At 47.2% G+C, this 27,685-nt stretch overlaps 1 protein-coding gene across 12 annotated transcripts in view; it reads left to right on the forward strand.

The window, feature by feature from the left end:
• The window catches only part of nrxn2b (neurexin 2b), a 638,533-nt gene that overhangs the window by 429,409 nt on the left and 181,439 nt on the right, over positions 1–27,685 (forward strand). For 2 of the 12 annotated variants that reach the window (XM_029117458.2, XM_029117459.2), the window contains exon 1: positions 24,704–26,650. The exons of the other annotated variants lie outside the window; for them this stretch is intronic. In XM_029117458.2, the coding sequence (XP_028973291.1) occupies positions 26,320–26,650 (331 nt within the window). In that variant the 5' untranslated portion in view covers positions 24,704–26,319. Of the gene's footprint in view, positions 1–24,703; positions 26,651–27,685 lie in introns of those variants that run through there. 12 annotated transcript variants of the gene reach the window in all.

Below are 27,685 nucleotides of genomic sequence, written 5' to 3' on the forward strand. Positions count from 1 at the left end.
TAATGCAAAATAGAGTATTCCAATCCAGTGTAAATGGACCATGGCATCACTATCACATCCACCATTTGGTCTTCTCCGCCTCTGTGGTAGACAAACGCCCCCACTGGCAGCCGTCCCTCAAGAGAGAGCGAGATGGAGGGCAGGAGAACACCCCTGCCAAAGCAATCACTCTCCCTCCTCAGTGGAGTGTGAACACTTACTATCGAAGTGTCTTCAAATCAGCAGGCAACAGTTGGCTTTAGAACCTGATTAGTGATAAAGGCACATGAGGAGAGAGAGAAGCAGAGTGAAGATCTATCACGCGTACAAATGAAGGCTCCGCAGCCAAGATGAGGTGACAAGCAGCCCTTCATCACTCACGGGGCTGTCGTACTCTGGTTTGATGGAGCTCTGAGGTGGTGGTAGAAAGCACTGGGGGTGATGTGGATGGAAAAGGGGTTAGGAAAGGGGATAACGGATTCAGTGGCACACTGGACACATTACAATACTTATAAAACCTAGCGGTCAAACAAAGAAACGAATGACAAAAATAATATACATTTTGCTGTAACAGGTTTTTTGGAAGAAGATTAAAGAAATACTAAAATAAAACGAAGCACTGAATGATGATTTTTATGGAGTATATTTATGGAGCTTCAACACAGGAAGCGTCAGAATTCCCCCTGTTCTTTTGATTGCAGGTTCCCCAAAATACCGTAGAAGAAGAAATGGCTTGTTTGTCAGTCTCTCAGGCTGGGACCTGAGACACTAACACTGTGTAATTGTAAACTGATTGCTTTCCTGTAATACAGTTAGCATTACTGCGCAAGAGGTAGCTAGCCAACACTTCCTTTGCTGGAGTGTTTGACAGTCAGGGCCAAAGGATATACTAATGCGCTAGCCTAGCTATCTTGCTGGTTTTCCCTGTTCTACTGGCACTCTTTAGGGCCTAGCTATTCTGTGTATGCTAGTGCATGTCCAGTACTGCAGTAGTCAGATTTTTCATGAATTTTCAACATGAGTGTATAGTATATATATTGAACAGTTGGCTCTTGAATGCTAGCTAGCCTGCAATAGTGAGCTAGCAGGGTTTTAGGTAGGAATCAGGTTTTGGACCTGTTTCACAGTCGGGCAGGTTAACCACCACTCCAAACCGGATTAGGTTGGTAGGAGGCAAGTAGTGGTATTACCAAGTTTACCGTAGTACATTAGACTATATTTGTGACTAAGATGAAATCTAATTTGGTTATGTACACATCTATAAAATGTGTTTCAACACCTAAATGTGATATAATCAATATGTCGGTAATTACAATCTTTTTACTTTCACAGGACCTGAAAAAGTGCATTTTAATATGGGCTTCAAAATACATTTTCTAATGTATTTTCTATAATACATTACAATTGTAATGAGACCATTGTTGACGGTGAAATACATTTGGACAAAACTGAAATTAATTTGTACATTTTCAAATACATTTCGGAATAATAGCTGAAATGTATTTTGAAATAGGTTATATATTTATTTTCCATATGGGTGGAGATCTACTGTCCTTAAGGTTTTCTCTCCAACTCTAATTTAGCACATCTGTTTCTAATAATTAGCTGGATGAAAAGCTTAACCGATTTAGTCACAAATGGAGTTGAAGAGAAAACCTACAGGACAGTAGATCTCCAGGAACAGGGTTCGGCAACATTAGTCTAACTCATCTAGCTTTTTTTTAAGACACTCTAAAAGTAGAGGACATGAACAATCTGTGGCATATATTGAAACAACCAATTATTTTAAATGTCTAAAAGACTGCTTGTTAACTAGGAAACTAAACTGGATGTTAATAAAAACAAATAAAAATTGCTCAATTTGTTATTTCCCACACATAAAGCCAATGGATCTATGCTATAACAATGTTTTTCACAGGTTTGGCGTTTCAGTGTTAAAGTTGAATACAGGAGAATACATTGATAATACCAGCTTTGAGAGAGATTCACTGTCACAATGCCTAGTCAGGGTAAGCCTGCATGAAACAGAAGTTGTATGAAGTGGTTATAAAATCCCTTATGGTAAACATTCATGCTGGCCTGACAATTTTCATGTTTGCCTGAGATTTTATGGCTTTTATGACTCATACTGGACTGTGATACTCAATTAAGGAGAGGCCAAGGAAGAAGAAATGTGCCTCACTAACTAAATGAAAACATAAAAAATTCTCATATCTGTTTAATATTCAGTGGTTAGTATGTTGTTTATGAAAATAAAGGCATTGGGCATCTGGCACAATTGTTTTTTGTTGTAAATTCTTTGTTGTAAATATGGGTGATCTTGAATAGACAATGAGATGGAAACGGCATGGTTCGTAAAGTGGGGGGCATCAGAGCGTTCATGAAGGTGAGTGATCTAAACTCAGGCGAATAATAACCCATATTTGCTCGTACCCTTTTCTAATTGGCTGATGATAACCCCCCAATATCTTTTTTAGTCCCTCAGCCAAATGTATTTCATAAAGCCCTTGTAACATCAGCAGTTGTCACAAGGTGCTTGTACAAAAAACAATGCACATCCCCACAAATACACTATAGCCATGTCAGACACAATTGTGGTCCCTGGTTCCCTCTGTTAGATGTCAGACACAGCCCTGGTTCTCTCTGTTAGATGTCAGACACAGCCCTGATTCTCTCTGTTAGATGTCAGACACAGCCCTGGTTCCCTCTGTTAGATGTCAGACACAGCCCTGGTTCTCTCTGTTAGATGTCAGACACAGCCCTGGTTCCCTCTGTTAGATGTCAGACACAGCCCTGGTTCCCTCTGTTAGATGTCAGACACAGCCCTGGTGCCCTCTGTTAGATGTCAGACACAGCCCTGGTTCCCTCTGTTAGATGTCAGACACAGCCCTAGTTCCCTCTGTTAGATGTCAGACACAGCCCTGGTTCCCGCTGTTAGATGTCAGACACAGCCCTGGTTCTCTCTGTTAGATGTCAGACACAGCCCTGGTTCCCTCTGTTAGATGTCAGACACAGCCCTGGTTCCCTCTGTTAGATGTCAGACACAGCCCTGGTTCCCTCTGTTAGATGTCAGACACAGCCCTGGTTCCCTCTGTTAGATGTCAGACACAGCCCTGGTTCCCTCTGTTAGATGTCAGACACAGCCCTTGTTCCCTCTGTTAGATGTCAGACACAGCCCTGGTTCCCTCTGTTAGATGTCAGACACAGCCCTGGTTCCCTCTGTTAGATGTCAGACACAGCCCTGGTTCCCTCTGTTAGATGTCAGACACAGCCCTGGTTCCCTCTGTTAGATGTCAGACAGAGCCCTGGTTCCCTCTGTTAGATGTCAGACACAGCCCTGGTTCCCTCTGTTAGATGTTAGTAGTAGGCCGGTCCGACCCATGAAGACTGGTTGTGGCTGGCTGCTGTGGAGCAGAGGCCACTTAGCTGTGGTTAATTGGAAAGGTAATAGATTTCTAGCCCTCCACACACACACGCACGCACACACACATAGACACACTGATGCACACAGCTCAGTGTGCCTGGGGTCACTGGAGCAAGCAGTGGGTTGGAGGGTATTCGCCGCAACCAAGTCAAGCACAGCTAACTCCGGCACGTCCACTGCGCCTTCCCCTTCAGTTGTATTGACCTCTAGCTGCCCTGAAGCTTAGCCAACCGCCCGTTGCTCTCTCACATGATGTATGGGCACAATCAAAAGCGTGACCTGTCCCGTAGCCTTTCACTAAACACTTGTGTGATCCACGGAGTGGGCCGGTCGACACTAATCGTGTCCAGGGCCTGCCGTCGATGCAGGTACCAGTGTTGCACTCCTCTCGTGAGCATGTGTACAACTCGGTGCTCTCCGATTTCACGCTCGGCCATGCCTTCGCGGCCGATTGCGTCCTCGCCCGGCGGAGGTCGGAGGTCGGCGCGCCGTAACAGGAATGGAGGGAAAGGTCTTTCCGCCGCCGGCGCTGTTGGGTCCTGCTCCCGTGTTTCCGGCCTTTCTGTCTCTGTCGCCTTTCTGAGTGTCCCCGACATTATTTTGCTTTGGGTTCCTCACAGATCGCCGGTTATGGGGTGAGGCTAAACGTCTTGGGGTGTCACGTCAGTCAGCTGGCTAGATGGGGACGACGTGTTTGTCCCCCCGGGCCCCTTTGAGGCAGTGCTAATGTTTCAGTCTGTTCTGAGACACCACGTAGAATCCAGACTGGACCTTAGCAGCAGAGCTGAACTCAGACCAGTGGTTAGCAGCTAGAGAACTGGGCCATAATGCCTAAGGTCACTTTATTGATGAATCGCCTGCATTTAAGTGCTAACTAGTAATAGAACAGTACAGTAAGAACATGATTGTGCTACACAGTTTAGACTACAGCTATTAGTTTGATTGTTGTAGCCATACACTGTTTAATTAATAATCAACCATAACTGCAAACTTATTTAATTTCTAATTTCAAACTTTTGCTTGTGTTTGGCCACTTATCATAATGGACGATATCGCGTCCAGTCTGTGTCAATCATTTTTGGCTTTATTGGCCCAGCTCTGTGTGGCAGTCATTTGTCTTGCGGAGATCGGTTGTAATGCTCTGGATGGAGAAGAGGGAATTTGGGGTGATATTGGTATGGAAAATAGGACTCTGAGAATGGAGAAAATGAAAAGACCAAGACAAATCTATTGTAATAGGAAATTGGAGTGTGAAGGGTGAATAGTGGCATTGTGAAGTAAGAGTGGATTTTAATTTCTCTGTGTGTAATGTCTTGAGCTTTGTTCTATCTGTGTGTGTGTGTGTGTGTGCGCGCGTGTGTGTGGTGGTCATGGGGGTAACTCAAACCCAAAAAGTTTTATATGAACAACAAATAGCGCTAGAGTATTAAAAGGAGACACAGGGTTGTTGTAAAGAGACAGAGTGTGGTTGTAAAGAGACCGAGTGTGGTTGTAAAGAGACCGAGTGTGGTTGTAAAGAGACAGAGTGTGGTTGTAAAGAGACAGAGTGTGGTTGTAAAGAGACAGAGTGTGGTTGTAAAGAGACAGAGTGTGGTTGTAAAGACACAGAGTGTGGTTGTAAAGACATGGACTATGTTTGTAAAATGACAGCGTTAGAGAGTGTATTTGTAAAGAAACAGTTACAGTAAGAGAATGGCTGTTAAGAGACAGACATAAAATGGAGTCTCGCCAGCCAGCCATGCTGCTTCATTTTAAAGCCATCTTCAGTCTAACAGGATCTTGTCGGGGTCTCCAAGCAGGATATTAAGGGAGATGGTATCCGTCTCCGAACACATTTCTCTGGCTTATATCAGCCGTAATGCCCGAGTGGCGAGAAGGATGTCAGTGGTGGAGCGCGGGGGAGACAGCTGGTGAACAAGGGGGCTTGTTTTTCTGCAGGACTTAATCTAATACACAGCCCAATGAGGGAGTGTGATGTGAAAATCAGTGTTAGTCATAAATAAGAGGCTCTCAAGGCCGTCCTAGCAGAGCACCAGGGGCTTTCAAATGACGGCGAAAAACATAAGCTCCCAGTATATTGTTGACTGGGAAAATAACACCAGTGACTATTGAATACGAGCTTTTTGTTGGATACAGAGAGAGTTTATGACGGGGTTAAGGGGATGTTGGAGTACCCAGGGGTCACTAAAGGGCTACTCCGGTTCATTTCTCAGGTATTAGGAATCTCTCTGAACAGTGACCTTCTGCTGGCCCGAAATCCCCCTCATCTTCAGGTTGGGAGGAGTAGACCCAGATCTGTCACAGACACTCCACGAGCCGGATCTTTAAAAAATTGCCCACTGGCTGGGCGTCTCCTGGAGTAATTTAGCAAGAAAGGGCCATGTAAAGGAGGGATGACTTTCAAGCAAGCCGCTGACTGCGCCAAGCCAGGAAAAGTTCCTTTCAGAGAGCGAGATGGCAAGAGAGAGGGAGAGAGGGAGAGAGAGAGAGAGAGAGAGAGAGATAGAGAGAGAGTTGAGGTGATTATGGGTGTAATGGGTGGTTAAGCGAAAGGGGGATGGGCGTCCCCCCGACGTTTAAAGGCCTGAAATATGAAGCATGAAAGGCGAAGTGACAGAGAGAAATGGCGTCTCCGCGCTCCGATTCATCACCTGCTTATCATTGCAAATCTGCCTGTCGCCGTCCCGGCGACGTCCCGGCATTGTCCAGCACCCCGGCGGAAGCCAAAGGGGAGACTGGTGAAACAGGAGAGACACAAGGAGATACACGATAAAAAAGAAGGGGAAAAAAAAAAACCAAGTGATTACTTCAATGTAGCTCTGTTTAATCAGCGCTCCCCTATGCTTTAGATAACTTCTGACCCCGGCTGATGGGACATTAAAGTGATTTTCTTCCGCCGGGTAAAGTTCCAGCGCTGAGCGAGACCCTATGTTTTAATTAGACGATGGATGTTCCTTCATTACCAAGTCTGAACAGGAGGCTTGTTCTCTAGGATGCCTGATGCTTCCCCCATTGCCCTTCCCATATTTTGCTACTCCCTGATCACATGCCTCCTCGGGAAACATTTTCCTTGTGCCCCCCCCCCCCACCAATTGTGCCCCCCATACCCCCCGTCTATAGAAGAAGACTGGTGCATTGGAGAACAAGACAATCGTTTGGCATGCGGGGCCTCGTAACGCGTGACATTGCAAGTGTGCCTGGTCCCCTCTACCCCCACAAAATAATTTCCCAGGTTTGCCCTCTGGCCACCCGACAGAGCATCTCTCATGTCTGCTGGTTTAACGGGCTGCCTGATTAACCATGCTGGTCATGAAACAGGACAAAATGGCTGCCACTGAAAGGGAAGGGAGACGGTAAATGGGGTGGTTACGGCAGTAACTGGGGAAAACTGCTATGATGTGAACCATGAAATGTTCAGTTTCCTGCAACGACACGTCGGTTTCAGTCCTTGTGCCGTCCTCTGGAATCTTTGAATAAGAATGCGTGGGTCTGAAATGCCATAAACAGGTGTTGCCTTTCTCTGGTAGCATGCAAGCCGCGAAAGCCAGTTACTTCCTCAATCTCCGGTCTAGACATCCATTCCATGAATAAATACAATAGAGATCACCACTATTGCCCCCTCAGATTTATCAGTGAGAAATGTGTTCAAATAATGAATAGAAAAGCAATGCATCCTGCATCCTTTGCCTGTACTGAAAACAATGCTAGAGGAGGACGTGTCTGCAGTTTCTCCCCTTACTTTAGGGTGGTTTGAAAACAATGCTAGAGGAGGACGTGTCTGCAGTTTCTCCCCTTACTTTAGGGTGGTTTGAAAACAATGCCAGACGAGGAGGTGTCTGCAGTTTCTCCCCTTACTTTAGGGTCGTTTGAAAACAATGCTAGAGGAGGACGTGTCTGCAGTTTCTCCCCTTACTTTAGGGTCGTTTGAAAACAATGCTAGAGGAGGACGTGTCTGCAGTTTCTCCCCTTACTTTAGGGTGGTTTGAAAACAATGCCAGAGGAGGAGGTGTCTGCAGTTTCTCCCCTTACTTTAGGGTCGTTTGAAAACAATGCTAGAGGAGGACGTGTCTGCAGTTTCTCCCCTTACTTTAGGGTAGTTTGTCCTTTACTATTTAGGTGGTTTGTCCTTTAGTGTTCAGGGGTTTTATTCTCTAGTGTTAGGGTTATTTCTGCTAGTGTTAGGGGTGATTGTCCTTTAGTGTTAAGGTGGGTTCTCCTTTAGTATTAGGGTTGATTGTCTTCTAGTGTTAAGGTGGTTTGTCCTATAGTGTTAAGGTTGATTTTCTTATAGTGTTAAGGTGGTTTATCCTATAGTGTTAAGGTTGATTATCTTATAGTGTTAAGGTGGTTTATCCTATAGTGTTACGGTTGACTGTCTTATAGTGTTAAGGTGGTTTATCCTATAGTGTTTAGGTTGATTGTCTTATAGTGTTAAGTTGGTTTATCCTATAGTGTTACGGTTGATTGTCTTATAGTGTTAAGGTGGTTTATCCTATAGTGTTAAGGTTGATTGTCTTATAGTGTTAAGGTGGTTTATCCTATAGTGTTAAGGTTGACTGTCCCTTATGGTGGTTTTTCCTCTAGGACTACGCAGAACGAAGGGCACATTGCAAATAGAGTTCATATTGGAAGTGGGTCAGTTTAGTGCAGCACAGACGCTTATAGAGCTGAGAAGAAACGCTCAGCGTAGATTTTACGCCCTAGAAAATAGTATGTAACGAGAGAGAAGCAGCCACATCTACACAGCGTTTGGCTTGCCTCTCCGGTGAGCTTGTTGTTATTTCCTCTCACATCCATGACCGTAGGCATGGCGGAAAAAAGCAATAAGATGTAGTCGGCCATCTCATTGAGGAGTAATGAGTTTACGTAACATCCTCTCAGATTCCTGACTAGCTGGTCCAGGGACTGAATCCAAGCTTCGGCTGTGCTTTGAGAAGGTCCTCTAGCACCAGATGCACTGGAGACGGAGGTGGAGACAGAAAGATGGATAGCTGCAGGAAGGGCAAGAGGGATGATGACAGTCTTCCCTTGGAGTTAAGGGGAAGTTTGTAGGTTGGGAGATGAAGAGCAGTGCAGATGAAAAGCGGGATGACAACAACTAGATCTCCATGGTGGGAATAAATAATAACTTAGGAAGGTTCCCTTCTGCCCTGTTCTACCAATCCATTGAATCTGGAGGGGTTAAGATACAGGGTCACCTTGTTAAGGTCTCAAAAGCGGAATTGGTGTCTCAGGCTCTCTCTTAATAATTCTCCTCAACGCCGTAAACCTTCGCTTATCAGTGACGGCACGGAGGACCTATAGTTTACATGAGTGTGACATGGCGGCTGTAGCGTTGTCCGCTAGCGTTAGCGTCTGTAGCGATGCTTGCTATTGTCTGCTCACAAGGTCTGTGTGTGAATGGGTTTATGTATGAAACCCGGTTTGGAGAAATGTCTGCGCATGTGACCCGGCGCCTATTTATAACGTGGTGGTGTCTGACTGTATTTGCACATTACAGAGGGTCAATGTGCAGTTTTAATTTTCCGAGATGTTCATAAAGCTGCAGACAAAACACTGGTGTGTATGACCATGAATGATTATAAAACTGCATGCATTTGTGCCAGAGTATTTAGTACCCATTTCATACCTTCCCCTTGAAGGAATACTGATATTACCTTGTTTATGTTTTGTAGCTGGAGGATATTCTGATGCATTCCTGAGTAGCCCTTGCATCTCAGAAAATCACGCTGTACGCCCATTACCCTGATTTTATTGATATTAGCTGATGCGAAACGGCAGGCTCCTGTGAAAGAAATGGATTAATATTATCAGCTAATTAGAAACTGACGGCTCCTGTGAAAGAGATTGATTAATATGGTCAGCTGATTCAAAACTGCATTCTCCTGTGAATGATCCTAGAATTCCATTAGAGTAACTCCTGGAGCCTTCCGAATTACAACATAACTGTGCAGTTGATACAACGCGGTGCAATCCAGATCTCTATCCTGCTCTGGGTAAAATGCAAAACCGCAGGGAAAACTGGAGCAATGGACATTCCCCGGAGTAGTGTTGTGCATATTAACATATCTAATTCATATTACACACTAAATCAAATGTACCTGACATTAAAATAGTGTTGTAGGCTACTCTTGTAGTGCCAGTTCTCCATTTTGAGAAATTACTCATAATGGAGGATGTTTGGTAATCTCCCACCAATTTTGGTTTTGTTACAGTACTGCTGGATGTCTGTTTTACCATAAGCCAGAGGGGGTACGCTTGGCAGTGTGTTCAGTGGACAACAAACATTGCTGACTCTCTTAACCTGGACTCACTAAAGACGGACGATGCAGCGCAGAGCGACTGCCGGGTCCAAACTGCCGAGGGTCAGTGGTGAGGTCGGGAAATAGCCTGGGAAATACAGGCTCGAGAGAATGGTACCTGAGATGGAGGCCATCGGTGTAAAATAAGATGGAGTCTGTAACAGATAACCAGAATGGGCTGGAGACATGAGGGGAATGATGGAGTGATAGGGTGCTCTAGAGGGCTTCTATTGATCACAGCAGCTCTCAGTTATTAGAGGAGCGAGGATGGCATATGAAACATGAAATCTACAGCTAGGGTCGAACATGGCAATATGAGCACAAAGGTTATCGTAAAGGGAAAAAAACCGCTTTACTGCATTAAAGCGGACCATGCAAATACTCTGGGTAACAACTGAGCTGTACTATTCCAGCCTTGTTTAACAGTGTTATTGCTTGAAAGTAAAAGCTGTACAGGGTCCTGTCAGTTCTAGACATGAGAACAGAGAACAGTACGCCTGTGTTCTAGTGCAGCGATGTAAAATAATGTGTTAATGTGCTGAGGTAGGCCTGGCCATTTTGTCTCTGCGGGGAAATCGTCTAGGTTTTTCAACTGCTGTTCACCACTGGAAAAAGCGCCAGGGTTATTTCTCTTTTTGCTGCTTGCACATTCTCTAGTAGTGTGTAGTACCTTGAGGAGGGTGTCTGTGTGTGTGAACTGGCCCGGATTGGAGTTCAGCGGTTGGCCTTCTTACCTCCTCTGGCCCTTGGGCTTTACCCCTGTGGCCCGGGCCACATCCTGCCGCTCAGCACTCCTCTGGAGGCTGTCTTGCTTGTCCTGAGGCATCAGGTCACCAGTGACACAGTCCTCTCAAGGAACTGTCACGTTCACTGAGGTTGGTCTCTTACAAGTTTTGAAGTCATGCTCATTAAGATTTGTCTCTGGCGAGGGTAGAAGTCGCACTCCCTGAGTTTCATCTCTGGCGAGGTTTGAAGTTGTGCTTACTAAGGTCCATCTCTGGCAAGGTTTGAAGTCACGCTTACTGAATTTAATCTCTGGTGAGGTTTGAAGTCGTGCTTACTAAGGTCCATCTCTGGCGAGGTTTGAAGTCGTGCTTACTAAGGTCCATCTCTGGCAAGGTTTGAAGTCATGCTTGCTGAGGTCTGTTACTGGCCACATTTGAAGTCACGCTCAATGAGGTCCATCTCTGGCCACGTTTGAAGTCACGCTCAATGAGGTCTGTGTCAAGTGAGGTTTGAAGTCACGCTCACTGAGGTCCGTCTCTGGTGGGTTTCTGGTCATTGCTGTGGCAGAACAGGAACCAGACCCAGCAGAAATGCCATCAAGTCATTATGTTCAGTCTGGGTGTTAAAGGGATGTAGAAAAGAGAGGCCCACTGAGGCAGACACTACTAGAGAGTGGATTACTGTTCATGTGGGGACACATACAGCAAGACTGTGAGGGAGGGAGAGAGACAGGAAGAGAGAGAGACCGAGAGAGAGGAGGGGGCAGCAATGGGTATGCCACCAACTTAGAGGAGGGTAGAATGGTAGTATGTGAGCAGTATTCGCTAGGCTGAGAGGTCTCCATCTGCCCTCCACTCTTTGTTAATTGGTCGTTGGACTGTAACTGCTGTGTGAACACAGTCTCTCCATCCATCCCTCCCTCCCTGTGTCACTTCCTGGGTCCTGCGCACTGATGCACAACACTACCATGCAGGAAGTTCATAATAGAACAGGCTGCGTCATGGGATGCGCCGGCTTCGTCCGTACCTCAGCTGACCCGGTCCACCGTTGGTGTCTGTTATAAGCTGGTGACGCAGGGATGTCCAGACCCTCAGGGTTCCCCTCGTCCCAGGAACACGGGGGTACTCTCCTGGCCCCGTGTGTGGGTGGCAGCGGAAGGCCTCGGTGTGCGGTCTGGCCCCGTGCGTGGGTGGCAGCGGAAGGCCTCGGTGTGAGGTCTGCTAGGGTGTGCCGTCACGGCATTCACTGCTCCGGATATAGCTAAGCCGTTTCAATGGAGCGACACCAGCGCCAGGCCAAAGGGAGTTCACCTAGGGGCACAGAGGCGACTGGTCACGCACAAAAGCGTCCTTAAGTGTTTCAACAAAGCCGTCTTCTTCATTTCCTCTCCGCGAACTACGTCCCCTTTGAATGGTAACTGGATCGGCGCAAGTAGTAGGTATGTTTGCTGGGGCGGGAGTTTCAACACAGGGTTTCTCAAAGCCGTACTCTGTTTCGATCTATCGACGTAAGTCAGCCCATGTCACATTACGTGCGACGCAAGTATGTGCGTGAGCGTGTCAGGCCTTCTGAGTGCTGGAGCGGAGATGAAGGCATGACCCCCCCCCACTGCAGTGTGCCTAAGATCCACTGAGATATGACGCGATATGCGCCTGATATGCTAGTAATTGACCTTGGTTTGTCTTAGAGCTTTCCGAGGCCAAGGCTTGTGCTTTTCGAAAAGATCTTAATCTGGCGCCAGGGTGCAGAGGTATTTAATCGGCTCTCGTGTCTAATAAAGCCTTGATAAAAAGGCCAGCTTTCACCTACAAGAATCAAAGGTGTATCACCATCCACAAAGAATTGCGTTTGACAGTTGTCGAGGATATAGTCTAGGTCGGAAAGTGGGACGTTTCCATGATGAATAGCTGAATATGCAATGGATATTATAGTTGAACGAAGTGGCTTTGATTAGGGGGGCTACCACTTAGTTTTGAATGGTGATGATTGGCCATTGATAATTAATAGAGCTTCACCAAAGAGGTTGGGAGGAGTTGTGGGTGTGTCGGTTCCTCCCGCTGATATGAGTGCGGAGGACACGCACAGATTTGGTTTCCGAATCAAAGTTAGAGGCTTGCGTTTAAAGAGTCGCCTTTATTAAAACCGGCAGAGACAGTAAAGATGTTCACCCTGAGGGAATCAAACCGCTAGAGAGGCAAAGAACAAGGAGGGAAAAATAGAGTGAGCGGGATAAAAAAAAATATGTAGCGAGGCGTTACAAATTAAATTATGCAAGCGTACGCACAGTGAGGGAGGGTGATGGGGGTAGAACATTGGAGAAAAGCTTTTAATACATAGTAGGCTGCAGTTAAAGGGGACGAAGCCTGTCTCCCAGGAAAGCAGCACGTCATTTTCAATTTCAAGGTTCCTTTGACCCAGAGGAGCGTGGGGGCAGGGCCAGCACTGACCCTGAGAGGCGTGCAGAAGGAGCCAATCATCAGCTAGCAAGTTTACACATCCCTGAAAAATAGACAACCCCTCTCCGCAGAGGATGAAGTGGAGATGGGACTGGAAGGGTGTGTGTGTGGTATAAGAACCCGGGGTGTAAAGTGTGTGTGGTATAAGAACCCGGGGTGTAAAGTGTGTGTGGAATAAGAACCCGGGGTGTATAATGTGTGGTATAAGAACCCGGGGTGTAAAATGTGTGTGGAATAAGAACCCGGGGTGTAAATTGTGTGTGGTATTAGAACCTGGGGTGTAAAATGTGTGGTATAAGAACCCAGGCTGTAATATGTGTGTGTATTAGAACCCGGGGTGTAAATTGTGTGCGGAATGAGGGCCCTTTGCTCATGTGTTACGATGGCTGGAGCGCTGTCATGACCTCATCACACTGGCACGCACACACATCTGGTGAAGGCCCCCTAGCCCCTCTATGACACAGTGAGACAACCCAGGCCAGCTGAAATAAAGAGGGCCATGCCTTTAATTAAATGTGCCATCTTAGCATTTAAGCGAGTCAGTATAAGCCAAGCAGTCTATTATGCCCGCTGGCCACACAGAGGATCCAGTCTATCAGTTTAATCTAAAACCATACAGAGAAGCCCCATGCTATTCGCTACACCATCAGCCATGACTGTGATAATACTTCTTTGAACCGGATGACCCCTATGGGTGACCTTTCAGTGTGGATGGTCTCTACTTATGAAAGAAGGGGAGGATTATGGAGTGGAGTTACAATATAAAAATGAGGTGATCAAATTAGACATGGTGATGGTGGATAGATGTAGTGATGGTTGATAGTTATAGTGATGGTGGATAGACCTAGTGATGGTGGATAGATGTAGTAATGGTGATTAGATGTAGTAATGGTGATTAGATGTAGTAATGGTGATTAGATGTAGTGATGGTGGATAGATGTAGTGATGGTGGATAGATGTAGTGATGGTGGATAGATGTAGTGATGGTGGATAGACATAGTAATGGTGGATAGACGTAGTGGGGGTGGATATATGTAGTGATGGTGGATAGATGTAGTGATGGTGGATAGATGTAGTGATGGTGGATAGACGTAGTGATGGTGGATAGATTTAGTGATGGTGGATAGATGTAGTGAGGGTGGATTGATGTAGTGATGGTGGATAGATGTAGTAATGGTGGATAGACGTAGTGATGGTGGATAGATGTAGTGATGGTGGATAGATGTAGTGATGGTGGATAGATGTAGTGATGGTGGATAGATGTAGTAATGGTGGATAGACGTCGTGATGGTGGATAGACGTAGTGATGGTGGATAGATGTAGTGATGGTGGATAGATGTAGTGATGGTGGATAGATGTAGTGATGGTGATTAGATGTAGTGATGGTGGATAGATGTAGTGATGGTGATTAGCTGTAGTGATGGTGATTAGATGTAGTGATGGTGATTAGATGTAGTGATGGTGGATAGATGTAGTAATGGTGGATAGATGTAGTAATGGTGATTAGATGTAGTAATGGTGGATAGATGTAGTAATGGTGATTAGATGTAGTAATGGTGGATAGATGTAGTGATGGTGGATAGATGTAGTGATGGTAAATATTCATATTCTTTTATAAAATGATTTGCTGGTTTCACTGGGGAAAGCAATTCCTTGCTGCTGTCAATACTTTTATAATCTATTTGTTCTTTCCCTTTAATATTCAGATAGCATATTTTTACCTGGTCATGTTTAAAATCTGTTTGCTTTCATACATATATGCTTCATAGCTCATGTCAAGCATTGCTAAGAGCCTAGTTATTTAATTAACACGTTTATGACCAATTAACTGCTGCTGAGGGCTGTTTTTGGAACGATGCAATGCAGAGTGCCTGGATTCCATTAGATTAGGCCTTTTTTTTTTATTATAAACACAGAAACGCAACTTGTCTGTTTTTCTCATACCCATGTGATGTCATACAGTGTCATATTCAACAGCTTCTAACCTATCACCGTTAAGTATTCGAACCTCTAAGTTTAATAATTCACTATTGATAATGGAACTTGTGAGAGCTTCTCTACTAAATAAGAGATGGTGTATTTTTGTGGAGTGGATGCCCATAAGCAGGTGAGACTAGTTGTAAGTGGTGTTATTTGCTATTTAGCCTGTCCTCCTGTTATCTCCCAGCAAGCTGAAACCTAAGAACACACCTAAGAATGGCAGGATGATATATTGAGCGGATTGGGTCCAAACTCGGCCTCCTTGTTTAACACCAACATCACCTACAAAGCCATCACAAAGCACAGTGAATTATTGAACAGCTACATGATGTGAATTTACTTGGACTGTGTACATGCATAAGTAATGGTGTGTGTCATGAATCATCTGATGTACAGGAGCAGTTGGGTGTGTGTCCGTGTCGGTGTGTGTCCGTGTCGGTGTGTGTCCGTGTCAGTGTGTAGGCGTGAGTGTGTGTGTGTTGGTGTGAGTGTGTGGGTAGATGTGTAGGTGTGAGTGGCTGTTGTAGCTACAGTATCTCAAAGTGAGTACACCCCTCACATTTTTGTAAATATTTGAGTATATCTTTTCATGTGACAACACTGAAGAAATGATACTTTGCTACAATTTAAATTAGTGAGTGTACAGCTTGTATAACAGTGTAAATTTGCTATCCCCTCAAAATAACTCAACACACAGCCACTAATGTCTAAACCACACAGCCATTAATGAGTACACCCCTAAGTTAAATTGGGCCCAATTAGCCATTTTCCCTCCCCTGTGTCATGTGACTCGTTAGTGTTACAAGGTCTCAGGTGTGAAATAGGGAGCAGATTTGTGTTAAATTTGGTGTCATCGGTCTAACACTCCCTCATACTGTTCACTGGAATTTCAACATAGCACCTGATGGCAAAGAACTCTCTGAGGATCTGAAAAAAATTGTTTTTGCTCTACATTAAGATGGCCTAGGCTATAAGAAGATTGCCAAGACCCTGAAACTGAGCTGCAGCACAGTGGCCAAGACCATACAGCGGTTTAACAGGACAGGTTCCACTCAGAACAAGCCTCGCCATGGTCGACCAAAGAAGTTGAGTGCACGTGCATATCCAGAGGTTGTCTTTGGGAAATAGACGTATGAGTGCTGCCAGCATTGCTGCAAAGGTTGAAGGGGTGGCGGGTCAGCCTGTCCGTGTCCAGACCATACCCCGCAGACTGCATCAAATTTGTCTCCATGGGTGTCGTCCCAGAAGAAAGCCTCTTCTAAAGATGATGCACAAGAAAGCCCACAAACAGTTTGCTGAATACAAGCAGACTAAGGACATGGATTATTGGAACCATGTCCTGTGGTCTGATGAGACCAAGATAAACGTATTTGGCTCAGTTGGTGTCAAGCTTGTGTGGCGGCAACCAGGTGAGGAGTACAAAGACTAGTGTGTTTTGCCTACAGTCAAGCATGGCGGTGGGAGTGTCATGGTCTGGGGCTGCATGAGTGCTGCCGGCACTGGGGAGCTGCAGTTCATTGAGGGAACCATGAATGCCAACATGCACTGTGACACACTGTGATGTCATCATGGAGGAGTGGAAGAGGACTCCAGTGGCAACCTGTGAAGCTCTGGTGAACTCCATGCCCAAGAGGGTTAAGGCAGTGCTGGAAAACGATGGTGGCCACACAAAATATTGACACTTTGGGCCCAATTTGGAAAAGATATACTCAAGTATTTACAAAAATGTGAGGGGTGTACTCACTTTTGTGAGATACTGTATATCCCTCCACCCACAGTCAGGGTCACAGTTCAACCTCTCTGCTTCCACCTGTTCCATTGCCAGGCAATGGGGGAAGTGAGAGAGAAAGCCCCTGATGTGCTGCTGGTCAACAACTAAGACGTTGAAGTCGGCTGTTTTCGAAGGGCTGTTTTCCATTTCCGATTGTCACCTGTTGCGATGAGATGGCTCTATGGAGCTGTGATCTTTCACCGTCTCCCACTCTCTGACCATGCCAAGGACAATGTTTTGTTAATGTCAGGCCTGTTTTGTAATTTAAGCCACGTGCCTTCAATGAAATAATAATTACTTTTACCAAGTGAAATTAATATTTGCCTATATGATTCTGATTTCTCAGACCCGTTCGTGCTGTCAACTTGTTGACGCAAATTGCTTACTTGCATATTCCCTTTAATTGGAGAGGGAGGGAGAATGGGGGAGAGGGAGAGAGAGAGATGTAAGTGAGTGCTTGCTGATGTGTAAAACTGGCAGAGGTCAACGGGGGTCCATGTCGAGTGATTGACTCGTTCATTCAAGGGCTCCCACAGAATAATCCCCCACACCTGACACTCCTGAACCAGGCCCAGCAGACAGCCAAAATGTCAAGCGATTCAATTTCCTGTCTGCACCCAGTGACTTGTCAAGTTTTCCCCTCCGCCTCCCGGGGTTGATGTTGTTTTCTGCTCACTTTTTTTTTTTTTTTTTTATCAGAAAGGGCACTTTCCATTGGGTTTCAAGGACAGAAAAATCAATGTAAAAGCTCCCGGACAGCGGTTTCCTTTACAGCTAATGAAAACATGTATTCTCATTTATATATACTGAGTGAGGAGAGAAATCGTCTGAAACTGGAATGTATTCTCAGTAACAATGGAGTGTGTGTCCTCACGATCAAAATGGAACACATAGGTACAGATAAACAATTAACTACATGTTATAGAACCCCTTGGTACAGTATGGCACCGAGGAACCCAACGATTCAGTACCGTAGAACCCATCGGTAAAGTGTAGTATCATAGAACCCAACGATACAGCACTGCATTACAGAACCCTACAGTACAGTCTCATAGAACCCTAATGTACAATATCGTAGAACCCAATGATACTGCTTTGCATTCTGGAACCTAACAATACAGTACGGTCTCATAGAACACTAGAGAACAGAATTATAGAACCCTACAGGACAGCACAGTATCACGGAACACGTACATATTTTCTAAGTGATCTGGCCCTGTGTCTCCCCGTCCTTCTCTGTGACTGTTTGAAGCATTGCTTCTTCTTCCTGTGCCTGCCTGTCTGATGGCGTCAGAAATGCTCTGAGATCCTCCCCTGCCTTCCCCCCTGCTGCATGATATCCCCAGGGGGCCGTATGCTGCTTCCCAGGGGCGGGGTAAAGTCCCTGGGTTTGGAAGGCTGTTGGATATGTGCGGTTGTGGGTTTGTCTATGACCTCGCGTGTGACTGGGGTTTCAATCGCTTTGCGTCTCCTTAATTGAAATTATAGCCCACCATCGACGTGTATTGTGTTTGAAATGTGAAGCGTATAGTGTTTTACGCCTTAATCGACACCGCAAATCGATTAGCTGATTGAACAGCAAGACTTACATATGCAAAGCATGTTTCCCCTCCACCAATGAACCTAAATCAGTTTTGCCTTTAACCTTTCCTGTTGCTCGTTATTAGAAGGGCTCTCCCTGTCACTGTGTCTATCAGAATGGTTTAATGAACCCAAATGTTTTTTTCCTGGATATGAAGCGGTTATAAAGGGTTAAACCGGTCAGTGTTCACTGTTTCAATGCAAGTGCTTAAGCCAGAAGTAAACAGATGACAGTGCAGAAATGCCAAGGACATTTACTATCTCTTTCTTTCTCTTGCATTTCTCTCTATGTATTTACCTCTTCCACTGGCTCAGACAGAATACAGTATCCGGAAGTGAAAAAAATAAATCACCTCCAAAAACCTAATCCTACCCAGTGCTCAGACCGTTTGTCCCTGAAGTTCTGAAAGAGTTTTCAACTCTCCACGTCGAGGATCGGCTCTAGCTCCCTCGAAACGACTCTCCAACAGCAGGGGGCGTCCTAATGGCGACGCCAAACCCGTCACGCAAAATGACACGTTCGGCAGCTTGGTGTTTGACGCGGTGGCGGTGGACAGAGGGATGTGATTTTTGGGGGGCTCTGACAATGAGGTTTGTCAGTATGAAGCCCCGTGGGTCTCCCTCAGCAGTGGGCGTCATCTCTGGCCAGGTGGAATCCAGTTAAGGTCGCGGCGGCGTGAAGGTGACAGACTTCTGTAGGACCCCGACACAGGCGACCGGCCGCCATCTCAGAGGGCCGCGCCTTTCTGGCTCAGATCAAAAATGGCTAGCGCGCACACACACAGACAGATACGTGCACACACAGAGACAGTCATGCACGCATACATAGTAACCCTAGTGTACACACTGAGGTTTTATTGCACGCACAAACCACACTCAAACAGACGCTTTGCGATGCGCCGACTAATACACACTCCTCTATGCATAGGAGCACTGACAAAGAACACAAGAAGGAGGCCAATTCGCAAGGACAAACAATGGAGCAGAAAGACAGCCTCACGCAGCTTTTAATTCCCTGGATGGTCTTTTTTGTATTTTATCAATGTCAGTGTATTCATTACCATATCCAATGGGGACCAAAACAACACAACATGTACACAAAAACCCAGACAACAACCACAACAACAACATCCCAACCGGATTCGATCATGCAGTTGTATCACGCCTGTTCTTTCTCAAATCGTGTTCCCGGCGTTGTCCCGCCAGAAGCTAGCTATCGCTCTGTGCCAGTGTGTGATGCACTAGTGAAGGAAGTCCAGGCTGCCAGGGTTCAGATCGTGGCTCTGCCCGGGCCCTAAAGATCCATCCCCGGGCAGAGAGGCTGTATGCATTGCCAGGCATGTAACCAAAACGGACACTACCGGCGAAGTACCCGTCGGCTCTGCCATTTTTCGGTGATGCCTCTCCACAGCAGACATTGGCCCACGCCGTCAAGGACCTCAGCTTCTCGGGCTCCACGGGGAACGGACTGGAAAGTCGGTGGTTCTCCTCGTCGTGACACATGCTCCACGTCGATCAGGGCCGGGGTTTCGGGAGAGGTGAAGGAAGCCGTCTGTGGAAAGGAATGTGCGCCCTCTAAGTGATGTGCTGAGCCCCAGACTGCAGGGGATCTAATCTAGCTACTGAGCCCCCCCGGTGATTATGCAGTAACACCTCGCAGTATGGGGTCTGTGTTCGAAAAAAGGATAAACATGGCAGGTATGAGTGTTTCTTTTAGGTCAACTTGAAATAAGAACATCCGCAGCCTCCCTAGTCAACCTGAATATCTCTTTGAATAGTGTATTTCCCTCCTGGTTTCCACAACTAAAGCAGATATCAATGGTCCACTCCATTCGCAGCAATGTGTGCTTTGTGACTAAGATTCCGTGCACTCATCAATAACCTTGGGGATCAAAGTGGAAAGTGTCTCGGGTTCTAATTTGGTAAAAGTTACGCATTCCAAGGCCGCCGCCATAAGGGACCTGGAAATACTATCAGCTTGGCGGTGGTATCTGGTGTGATTACAACTCATTTATTATAGTGCATTTCGCTCCTGTTCTCCGTGTAGAAAAAGGAGGAAAAGAAGGACGAAGAGGAGGAGAAGGAGAAACCGAAGGAGGACAAGAGAGGAATACTCCAGCCATCTATTCCCAGCTGACGTCTCATTGTGCTGTTTGTTAATCTCTGTGAAACAGCCCGCGAATCTCCGCTCGCTATCTGGAGTGTAAATCGATAGACGCTTCCCATTTATTGAATCTAAACACCCACAAAACTTCCAGAATAGCTCATGTCTTAAATAAGCCGCGCCAGACGACGTTCTCCCTAATCTTCATCGTCTCTTCTCTTCCCCCCCACCCCATCTTCCTTTCTTTCTCTCTCTCTCTCTCTCTCTCAATCTCTCTATCATCCTCTTCTTCCATCACCCTCTCTGTCTGTCTGGGTTTGTAGCAGTTATCAGCTGTTCCTCTTTACATATTTTCTGGCAGGGGATAAATGAGATGTGATTCACTTGGCGTTTTAAACACTTGGGCTTCTGGTACCCTAGAGCACAACAATCTGGTCCTTCAGGGAGCCATCTCATTCTCTCTCCCTCGCTCTCATTCTCTCTCCATCCCCCTCTCCCTGATTCTCTCTCCCCATCTCTCCCTGATTCTCTCTCCCCCTCTCTCCCTGATTCTCTCTCGCCCTCTGTCTCTGACTCTCCTTTTGCATTGTTGAGCCTGAATTGCCCATAGAAGTAGCATTTCAAATCACTGTCAAAATAGCTTCTTCTGGCCTCCCGTGCTACAGATTACTGTTGGCCTATGTCCTTCCAGGACTGACTTTGCAGTTGCTCATTCTCCGAATCAACCTCCCTTTCTACGCCCCCTCATCGTAATACTCGCTGTAGATATGCTGTTACATGAAAGATACCTTCTCATCATGCTCAAATCTCGAATAGGGAGATTGCAATGTTTGTTCACCTATAGCAAAATGTGCCTACGGCAGCCATTTTATGACCTTTGTACAGTCAGCGGTAGATGTTGTTCGGGAGCCCAGTGGCCCGAGGTTTCAGGTGGGAGGCTACCCACCGCTGGTGGCTGGGAGCTGGGTCCATCTGTCGCGGACAGCTGGGTCCACAGCTGGAGGGACAGACAGTGCTCACTGTGCAGCATCATGGTCCATAGATGGATGGCTGGATGGCTTGAGGTGTGTAGAGAAGGTAACAGAACCAGAGACAGTGAGGATGTGTTCACCAGACTGTACGTAGCACATTCTTCCTCGTTTTGATACTGTAATGGGATTTTTTTTTTTTATTCCAGTTGAATATTTTTCTTCATCAGGATTGATGTGTGTTACATTGATAAAGGACAATGTCCGTTAATGTTGTTTGGGAAAACGGAATGTGGGCCTTTTAAGGCAGTTAATTTCCCTGACCGGGCACAAATGCTGAATCAGCTTCTGAGAACCTAACTATTGTGTCCTGGGGAAGCCCGTCAACCAGAGCTCTTTAAATTCAGCAGCGTGGGCAAGGTGATAGATTCTAGATCAGTGTGATTAACCAACAGCTAATTAACCATATGGAAACATTGCCGGGTAAAACCACCGACAATAGGGTTGTTTAAAAAAAAAAATATATTGTTCTGTATTACTCAATGCGATCTGATTGGCCGAGGTAATGCCTCGGCGATGAGGTGGTCTTCTTTCACATCAAAGAGGGTTTGGGAGTTATTAACGTTGTTGTCTCCCTGGGAAGCGTCATCGTAGTTGATTAAGATGTGCGAAACAGGCCGGCTCCGCCGTGCGTATCCAGCCACCCCCTCCGCCGCTCTCTTCCCCACCCGTTTTATCTCCAGCAGCACCCTCCACCCCCGCGCTACCACACTAAGACGTGTTTATTCATACGATCGCGTCGTCCTTTGAGCGCCACACGAGCCTGCGGTGAGTGCAGGAGAGATTGCTGGCCCTTGGCGACCTTGTCGTGTCTGAGTGGCAGCCCGACACACAACCTCCTTTTGTACAGTTGGTTGTGAAACCCGGGATGTTATTAGTGAAATCGTCCGTCTCTTGTTGTCTTGTAATGCACTTAGCGCATCTCGGTGGCCCCTCCCCCCGTCTGTCTGTTTGTGGCTGTTCGGGACTGGTGGGTGGATGTGGCTGGGTGCGGGCGCATGCAGGAGGGAAGCGCCGAAATGGATGTCGTGCTTGTGGAAAAACGATGGATTTTAATTACCCGCCTCTCTGAGAGTACATAAACAGTGCTATTAGATTACAGCGCTCAGTCAGGTGTATGTGTATGCCTCACCTGTTTCCCTGTCAAAGGCTTTAACGTTATGTCTGCGTTAATATTACCATAGCCACGTAGGCTCTTCAATAAGCTCAAATGGCCAGAGCTTAAGACTTCTTTATAGCCCCATATGACTGAGAATAACCAGGCAACACTGAACACAGTCCTTCTGCTCCTTGATAATTCATAGCTTGAAACCATGTTCTCGATAGCCATGGCAAACTAGCTAGCTAGTCCCTAAAACCTGAAACTCCTATGTCCTGAGGGTGAAATGGCATTAACCAGTGCAATGCTAAAGTATATGTGCAGATTTAGCGCAATCATTTCGCCAAAACAGTCAAATCAACAGTGTCAGCTAATTAGTGGCCTCGCACAGGTCCACTGACATGAGCTGCTAACGCTCAGATCAGTTTGGAGAACAAGTAAGTGAATCGTCCAAATGAAAGCTCGGATCGCTTGCTCTCCCCGACTCTCGTCTTTCCCGACTCTTCCACGATGCGTGAGGGGATTCGTCGTGTCCTATATCCCTGACCTCTTCCGTGAGGGAAAACCATTCAAAACGTTGCCTGGTAACCAAAACGCAGCCGTCCTCTGACTGAGCCACCTCTGGAGGAAGGGGATCTCCCTGCACGTAAACACTGATCTCTCAGGCTTGCCAAATCCCTAAAGTCCCGTTGTCGTCAGAATGCTTCATCTCTCAAAACGCTCCCTTCTCCAACAACACTCTTTCTCGACCCTGCCCCCCCCCCCCCCCCCCCCCGACCTGACACCCTCTGTAGGTGGGAGGAGAGGGACAAGGACGAGTAGTTCGATATTTGGTCAACAGAGAAGGCGGTAGGGAGAGATGCAATTAGAAGGCGGGTCCTTTTTTTTTTAGCAGTCCACAGTCAAGAAGTCTAATCCCACTGCCTCGCTCGCCCGGTCTGAACCCGCGTCCCTGCAGGGAGGGCACGCACGGGCTGTTCCGCAGGGGACCGCTTTAGCGGGGGTGAGCAGTAAGCGGTGCCCCGTGGGAGGCAGGTGCCTGAGCGGGTGTTAGCCTGGTGCTAGTCGAGTTGGCGCTGCGTATTTTGGGCTCGGGCCTCCAGGGACCTCCAGCGGCATCAGCACCAGCTGTGGCCCGGCTGAACCCACCGACCACCTCTGGTGAAAGAACTCCAGCACGGGAGAGCTTCGTCCGGTGTTTTGGAAACCTCCGCTTTAGGACGGTAATGACATGCCCTTTTCTATCCGGTTCAAACTTAGGACTTTGTAGTGTCACATGCCCGTCCTATATTCCTGTCCATTGGTTGACCAGCTTCTCCCCTGTCCGTTCCGGCTCCCCACCCATGAGCAGCTCCTCCTGGCCTGGGAGTCCCAGCCCTTTCAAACAACTGGCCCCGGGGTTGGCTCGGTCTGGCTCTGTTGGGCCCGCCCACCTCATGAAAGCTGTGCGTATCTGAATGATGGCCTGGGCCTGTCCCCCTGTCACAGAGGGAAAAGCGCTGCTGGCTTTTCTGTTTGCCCATTTTTCAAGTCCGCTCTTCTCTGAGCAGCAAGGCGGTCCCAACTTAGATCTCTATCAGCAGTGATTTATCTGATATGCAATCTCACTCCATCTCTCTTTCCTCCCTCTTCTCTCTCTCTCTCTCTTTTTCTATCTATTTCTTTTCTCTAGCATCTCTTGCAACTCTCCCTCTGTTCACTTGCTCAGCATCTCACTCTTGGTTCCCCCCTCTGTCCGTCGAATATTTATCTCGCTGGATCTACCTGCCAGATTTATGGACAGCATGAGAAAAATGGTGGTATGAAAAACACAAAAAAAAACACAGAAGACGAGAGAAAAAGAAAATAGGAGTGAAAGAGGGGAGGATGAAAAATAGAAGAGGGTGTAATGAAAGAGAGATGGATGAAATTAAAGAGGGGAGGATGAGTGAAAGACAGTAGTGTTTGTGCTTTAGACCCTAACTGATGAGGTTCCATCAGTTTGGTAGAAGAATAAATTATTAATCATCATCCGGAACCAACTCACCCAGTTAGTGTGATTTGTGGAGGGGTGTGTGTGTGTGTGTGTGTGCGCGCATGTTCAGATCTTCATTGTTCACAAGCATTGATGTGTTACTTATTTTTCTCTTGCGTGTTTATTCGTTGTTACTATATGACACAGATCCCCTCTCCGACTCGCACAGCTCTGTCGTTTTTTTTTCTTTCTCCGAATCAACGCGAACACTTCCAATGGGCCAGCGTTTATCCAAGCTGTTATTTACCTGGTGCAAGCCTGTACATTCACCACAATTCTGTGGCTTCACTCTGTTTTGCGGGTTGTGTCTGCCTGCTACCCCTCCTCCCTGCACCCACACCCCCTCCTGCCCACCATCTCTGTCTCTTTCTCTCTCTCTCTCACACACACACACACACACGCACAGACACGCGCACAGTCGCTCTCTCCGTGTCTCCACTCGGCTCCATCTATCACCGTCTCTGTCTGTGGTTTCAAAGGGAGCGAAGCGAGTCCACCTTTCCTCTGCTCCGTTCCTGCCGCCGTCCTACTGGACCCCGGGGCAGCCTTGCCCGTGTACGGCCGGAGAATCTCCTGGAAGGGGTGGCGTAGGCAGGGCTGCTGTTGCTGCTGCAGCCCCCGTTTCAATTAGCATGAATTTCACAGCCGCGCCGTCCGTCCGAGTCAGCCAGCCAGCAGTCTGCGCCGGAGCTCAGAGAGGACTACCTCTTCGTCAGACCGACGTCTGGGAATCGGCGGACTGAGAGGGAGAGAGACCACCAGGGCGTCGTTGTCCTACAGGATACCGTGCGGTGCTGAGTGGGAAGGAGGCTTAGGAGGATTTCTGAAGGATCGGTGTGATGCTTTCCGAAGCCGGAGGGGAATGTGGATAAGTTGGATGCTCACTGTGCCCTCGGGTCCAATTCTACTGTGGCTGCTTTCGTATCGTATCCCAGCTGGGCTCTCTCTGCGAGGGGAGAGGGGCTCTGAGTATCTCTAGTTTTGGGGAATAGCTGTTCTGGGTGCTACTTTCCTCGTTCTCTGCCCTGCGCTCGTTTTCCACAACCCTGGTTTTCAGCTGCTCCGTACCTTTTTGTACCTCCAAGGATTCGGGAAGCTGGATTCAACTGCACCTCCGTCGTCGTGGCGCTGCTCTAGCCCTCTCTCTATCACTCTGTCCCTCTTCTGCCTGTTGTTTTCCGATGTGAGAGGCTTCATCCAGGAAACTGTGGGGATGGTGGTGATTTTTTTAAGCACACCGAGGGCTGAAGCTCTGGATCGAGAAGGTTTGTAACGCCCTCGTAGTGCAGAGGAAACCTTCAGTTACTGTTGATGGCAAACAAGGTTGCCAGGCTATAGCTGAGATCTTAGCGTTGATTAGTAATATAGTTTACCCGATGGAGGGGTTTTTGGTTTCAAACCGGTGCTCCTTTGATTCATCGGTTGCTGTTTAGGCTTCAGCCTCCAGTGATTGTTTATTCTGTGGTGCCTCATAGGGAGCTTTGATAAAAAATCTTTATTTGCCTGTGGGGGGGGGGGGATTTTTTGAGGGGTGCTGTTGTGTTGTGAGTTGTGTATTTTTGGTGCTCTGGAGGATTGCGTAGGTAATAGGGGATAGGCTCCTGGAAGGATTTGAGCACAGGGCTGAAGGAATGTTCAATATCTTTTTTTTCCTGTTTTGGTTGTTGCCCCATTTTCAGTAGGATTTGGCTCTTTCACTTCCCTGAACATACCTTTTTTGGGATCATCGTCTTCCGGATCTTTCTTCATTCTCAGCTGATCTGTTTACTTTACAAATCTCCTCTTTTTTTTTTTTTTTTTTTTTTTTGCCCTGTGCTGGGAAGCCCAGGGGCAATGGGCCTCGGATCCCTCTAAAATGTCCTCTTCCGGTACCTGTCGCGTGGGAGGAAGTGGGCGGGGCATGCTGCTCCAGTTAAGCTCCGCCCCCGCACTCCGAGCTGCTCTGGAGGTGGGCGGAGGACTTCTGCTGGTGCAGCGGCCCGCGGTTCCTCTGGTCTGGGCCGGCCCGGCTGGCCTGCTGCGACTGGTTCTCTCCCTGGCCTTGCTGGCCTTCCCCTGCCCGGCCGTGGCGGCCCGCGTCTCCTCCAGCCTCAGCACCACCCACCACGTCCACCACTTCCACAACAAGCACGGCACTGTGCCCATCGCCATCAACCGGATGCCCTTCCTGACGCGCGGGGGCCACGGTAAGATCCAAACCCCCCCTCCGCCTTCCCATGCCGACGCTTCCTTTCACCGAGAATTTACCGTTTGATGCGTTTGCCAGCTAGCGCTTTTCGTTTTCTAGCCTGGGTACCGGTATCTTTAGGAAACAAAAACTCCTAGTGCACGGAGTGCGTGGTTGGCTTAAGAGCCTGGTGTCCGTTTTAATGTGCGTGTGAGGTCAGTGGAAGTTAATGGTCACAAAGGAGGTTGATGGAGGGTTGGCGAGGTGGTTCTGGTCGAGCCCATTAGTCAAGATAAGTTGGTCATCTATTGATTTGGGGTAATCCACGGAAAGAGGGTTCAACAAGGCAACCCTCTTCATTGGCTGTTGGTCCCTGCTCGCCATATTTTGATTCATTGCTGCTGAATGGTCGATGATGTTTACGATTGCCGTTTCATGCAGCTGTGCTTCGTTTTGCTGTGGATCTTCAGACAACAGGGCCCCTGTGCACACGACTCCCACGCAGCAGCCATTTTGAATCTGCTGTGTGTGTGTGTGTGTGTGTGTAGCCATTCATATAACCATCGTCTGTGGCGCAATTGCTGGCACACAATGGCTGGGCTTGTGTGTCCTTTTAAAGTCTCCAGGATGGTGTTTGTGCTTTTTGTATTCGTTATGGTTACGCTACGTGTTCTGGATTCCCATTGACAACTGACTCAACGTTTATTGTGTTCTGTAAATGTTCCTGGCTGCTTTCCTCAGGGTTGTACATTGGTTGCTGCACTGTTCTGAGCCAAAGCTGTCAGAGCCGAACCGAGGCTTTGCATCTGACAATCTCTTTGATGTGCTCCTTCACAAGCTTCCTCTGCTGCAGTTTTCTTTCTTTTTCTCCCCTTCTCCCCTCACACACTCTCTCTCTCTCTCTCTCTCTCTCTCTCTGTCTCTCTCTGTCTCTCTCTCTCTCTCTCTCTTTCCCCCAACCTCTTACAGAGGGAGAATTCCCAGTATTCTGACAGCCTCTCTATTGACATCAGTGTTCCACTGTCCATATCTTTAAATTCCCTCCACTTAGCTC

This window comes from Esox lucius, chromosome 24, assembly GCF_011004845.1.
Source record: "Esox lucius isolate fEsoLuc1 chromosome 24, fEsoLuc1.pri, whole genome shotgun sequence".
NCBI classification, from domain to species: Eukaryota; Metazoa; Chordata; class Actinopteri; order Esociformes; family Esocidae; genus Esox; species Esox lucius.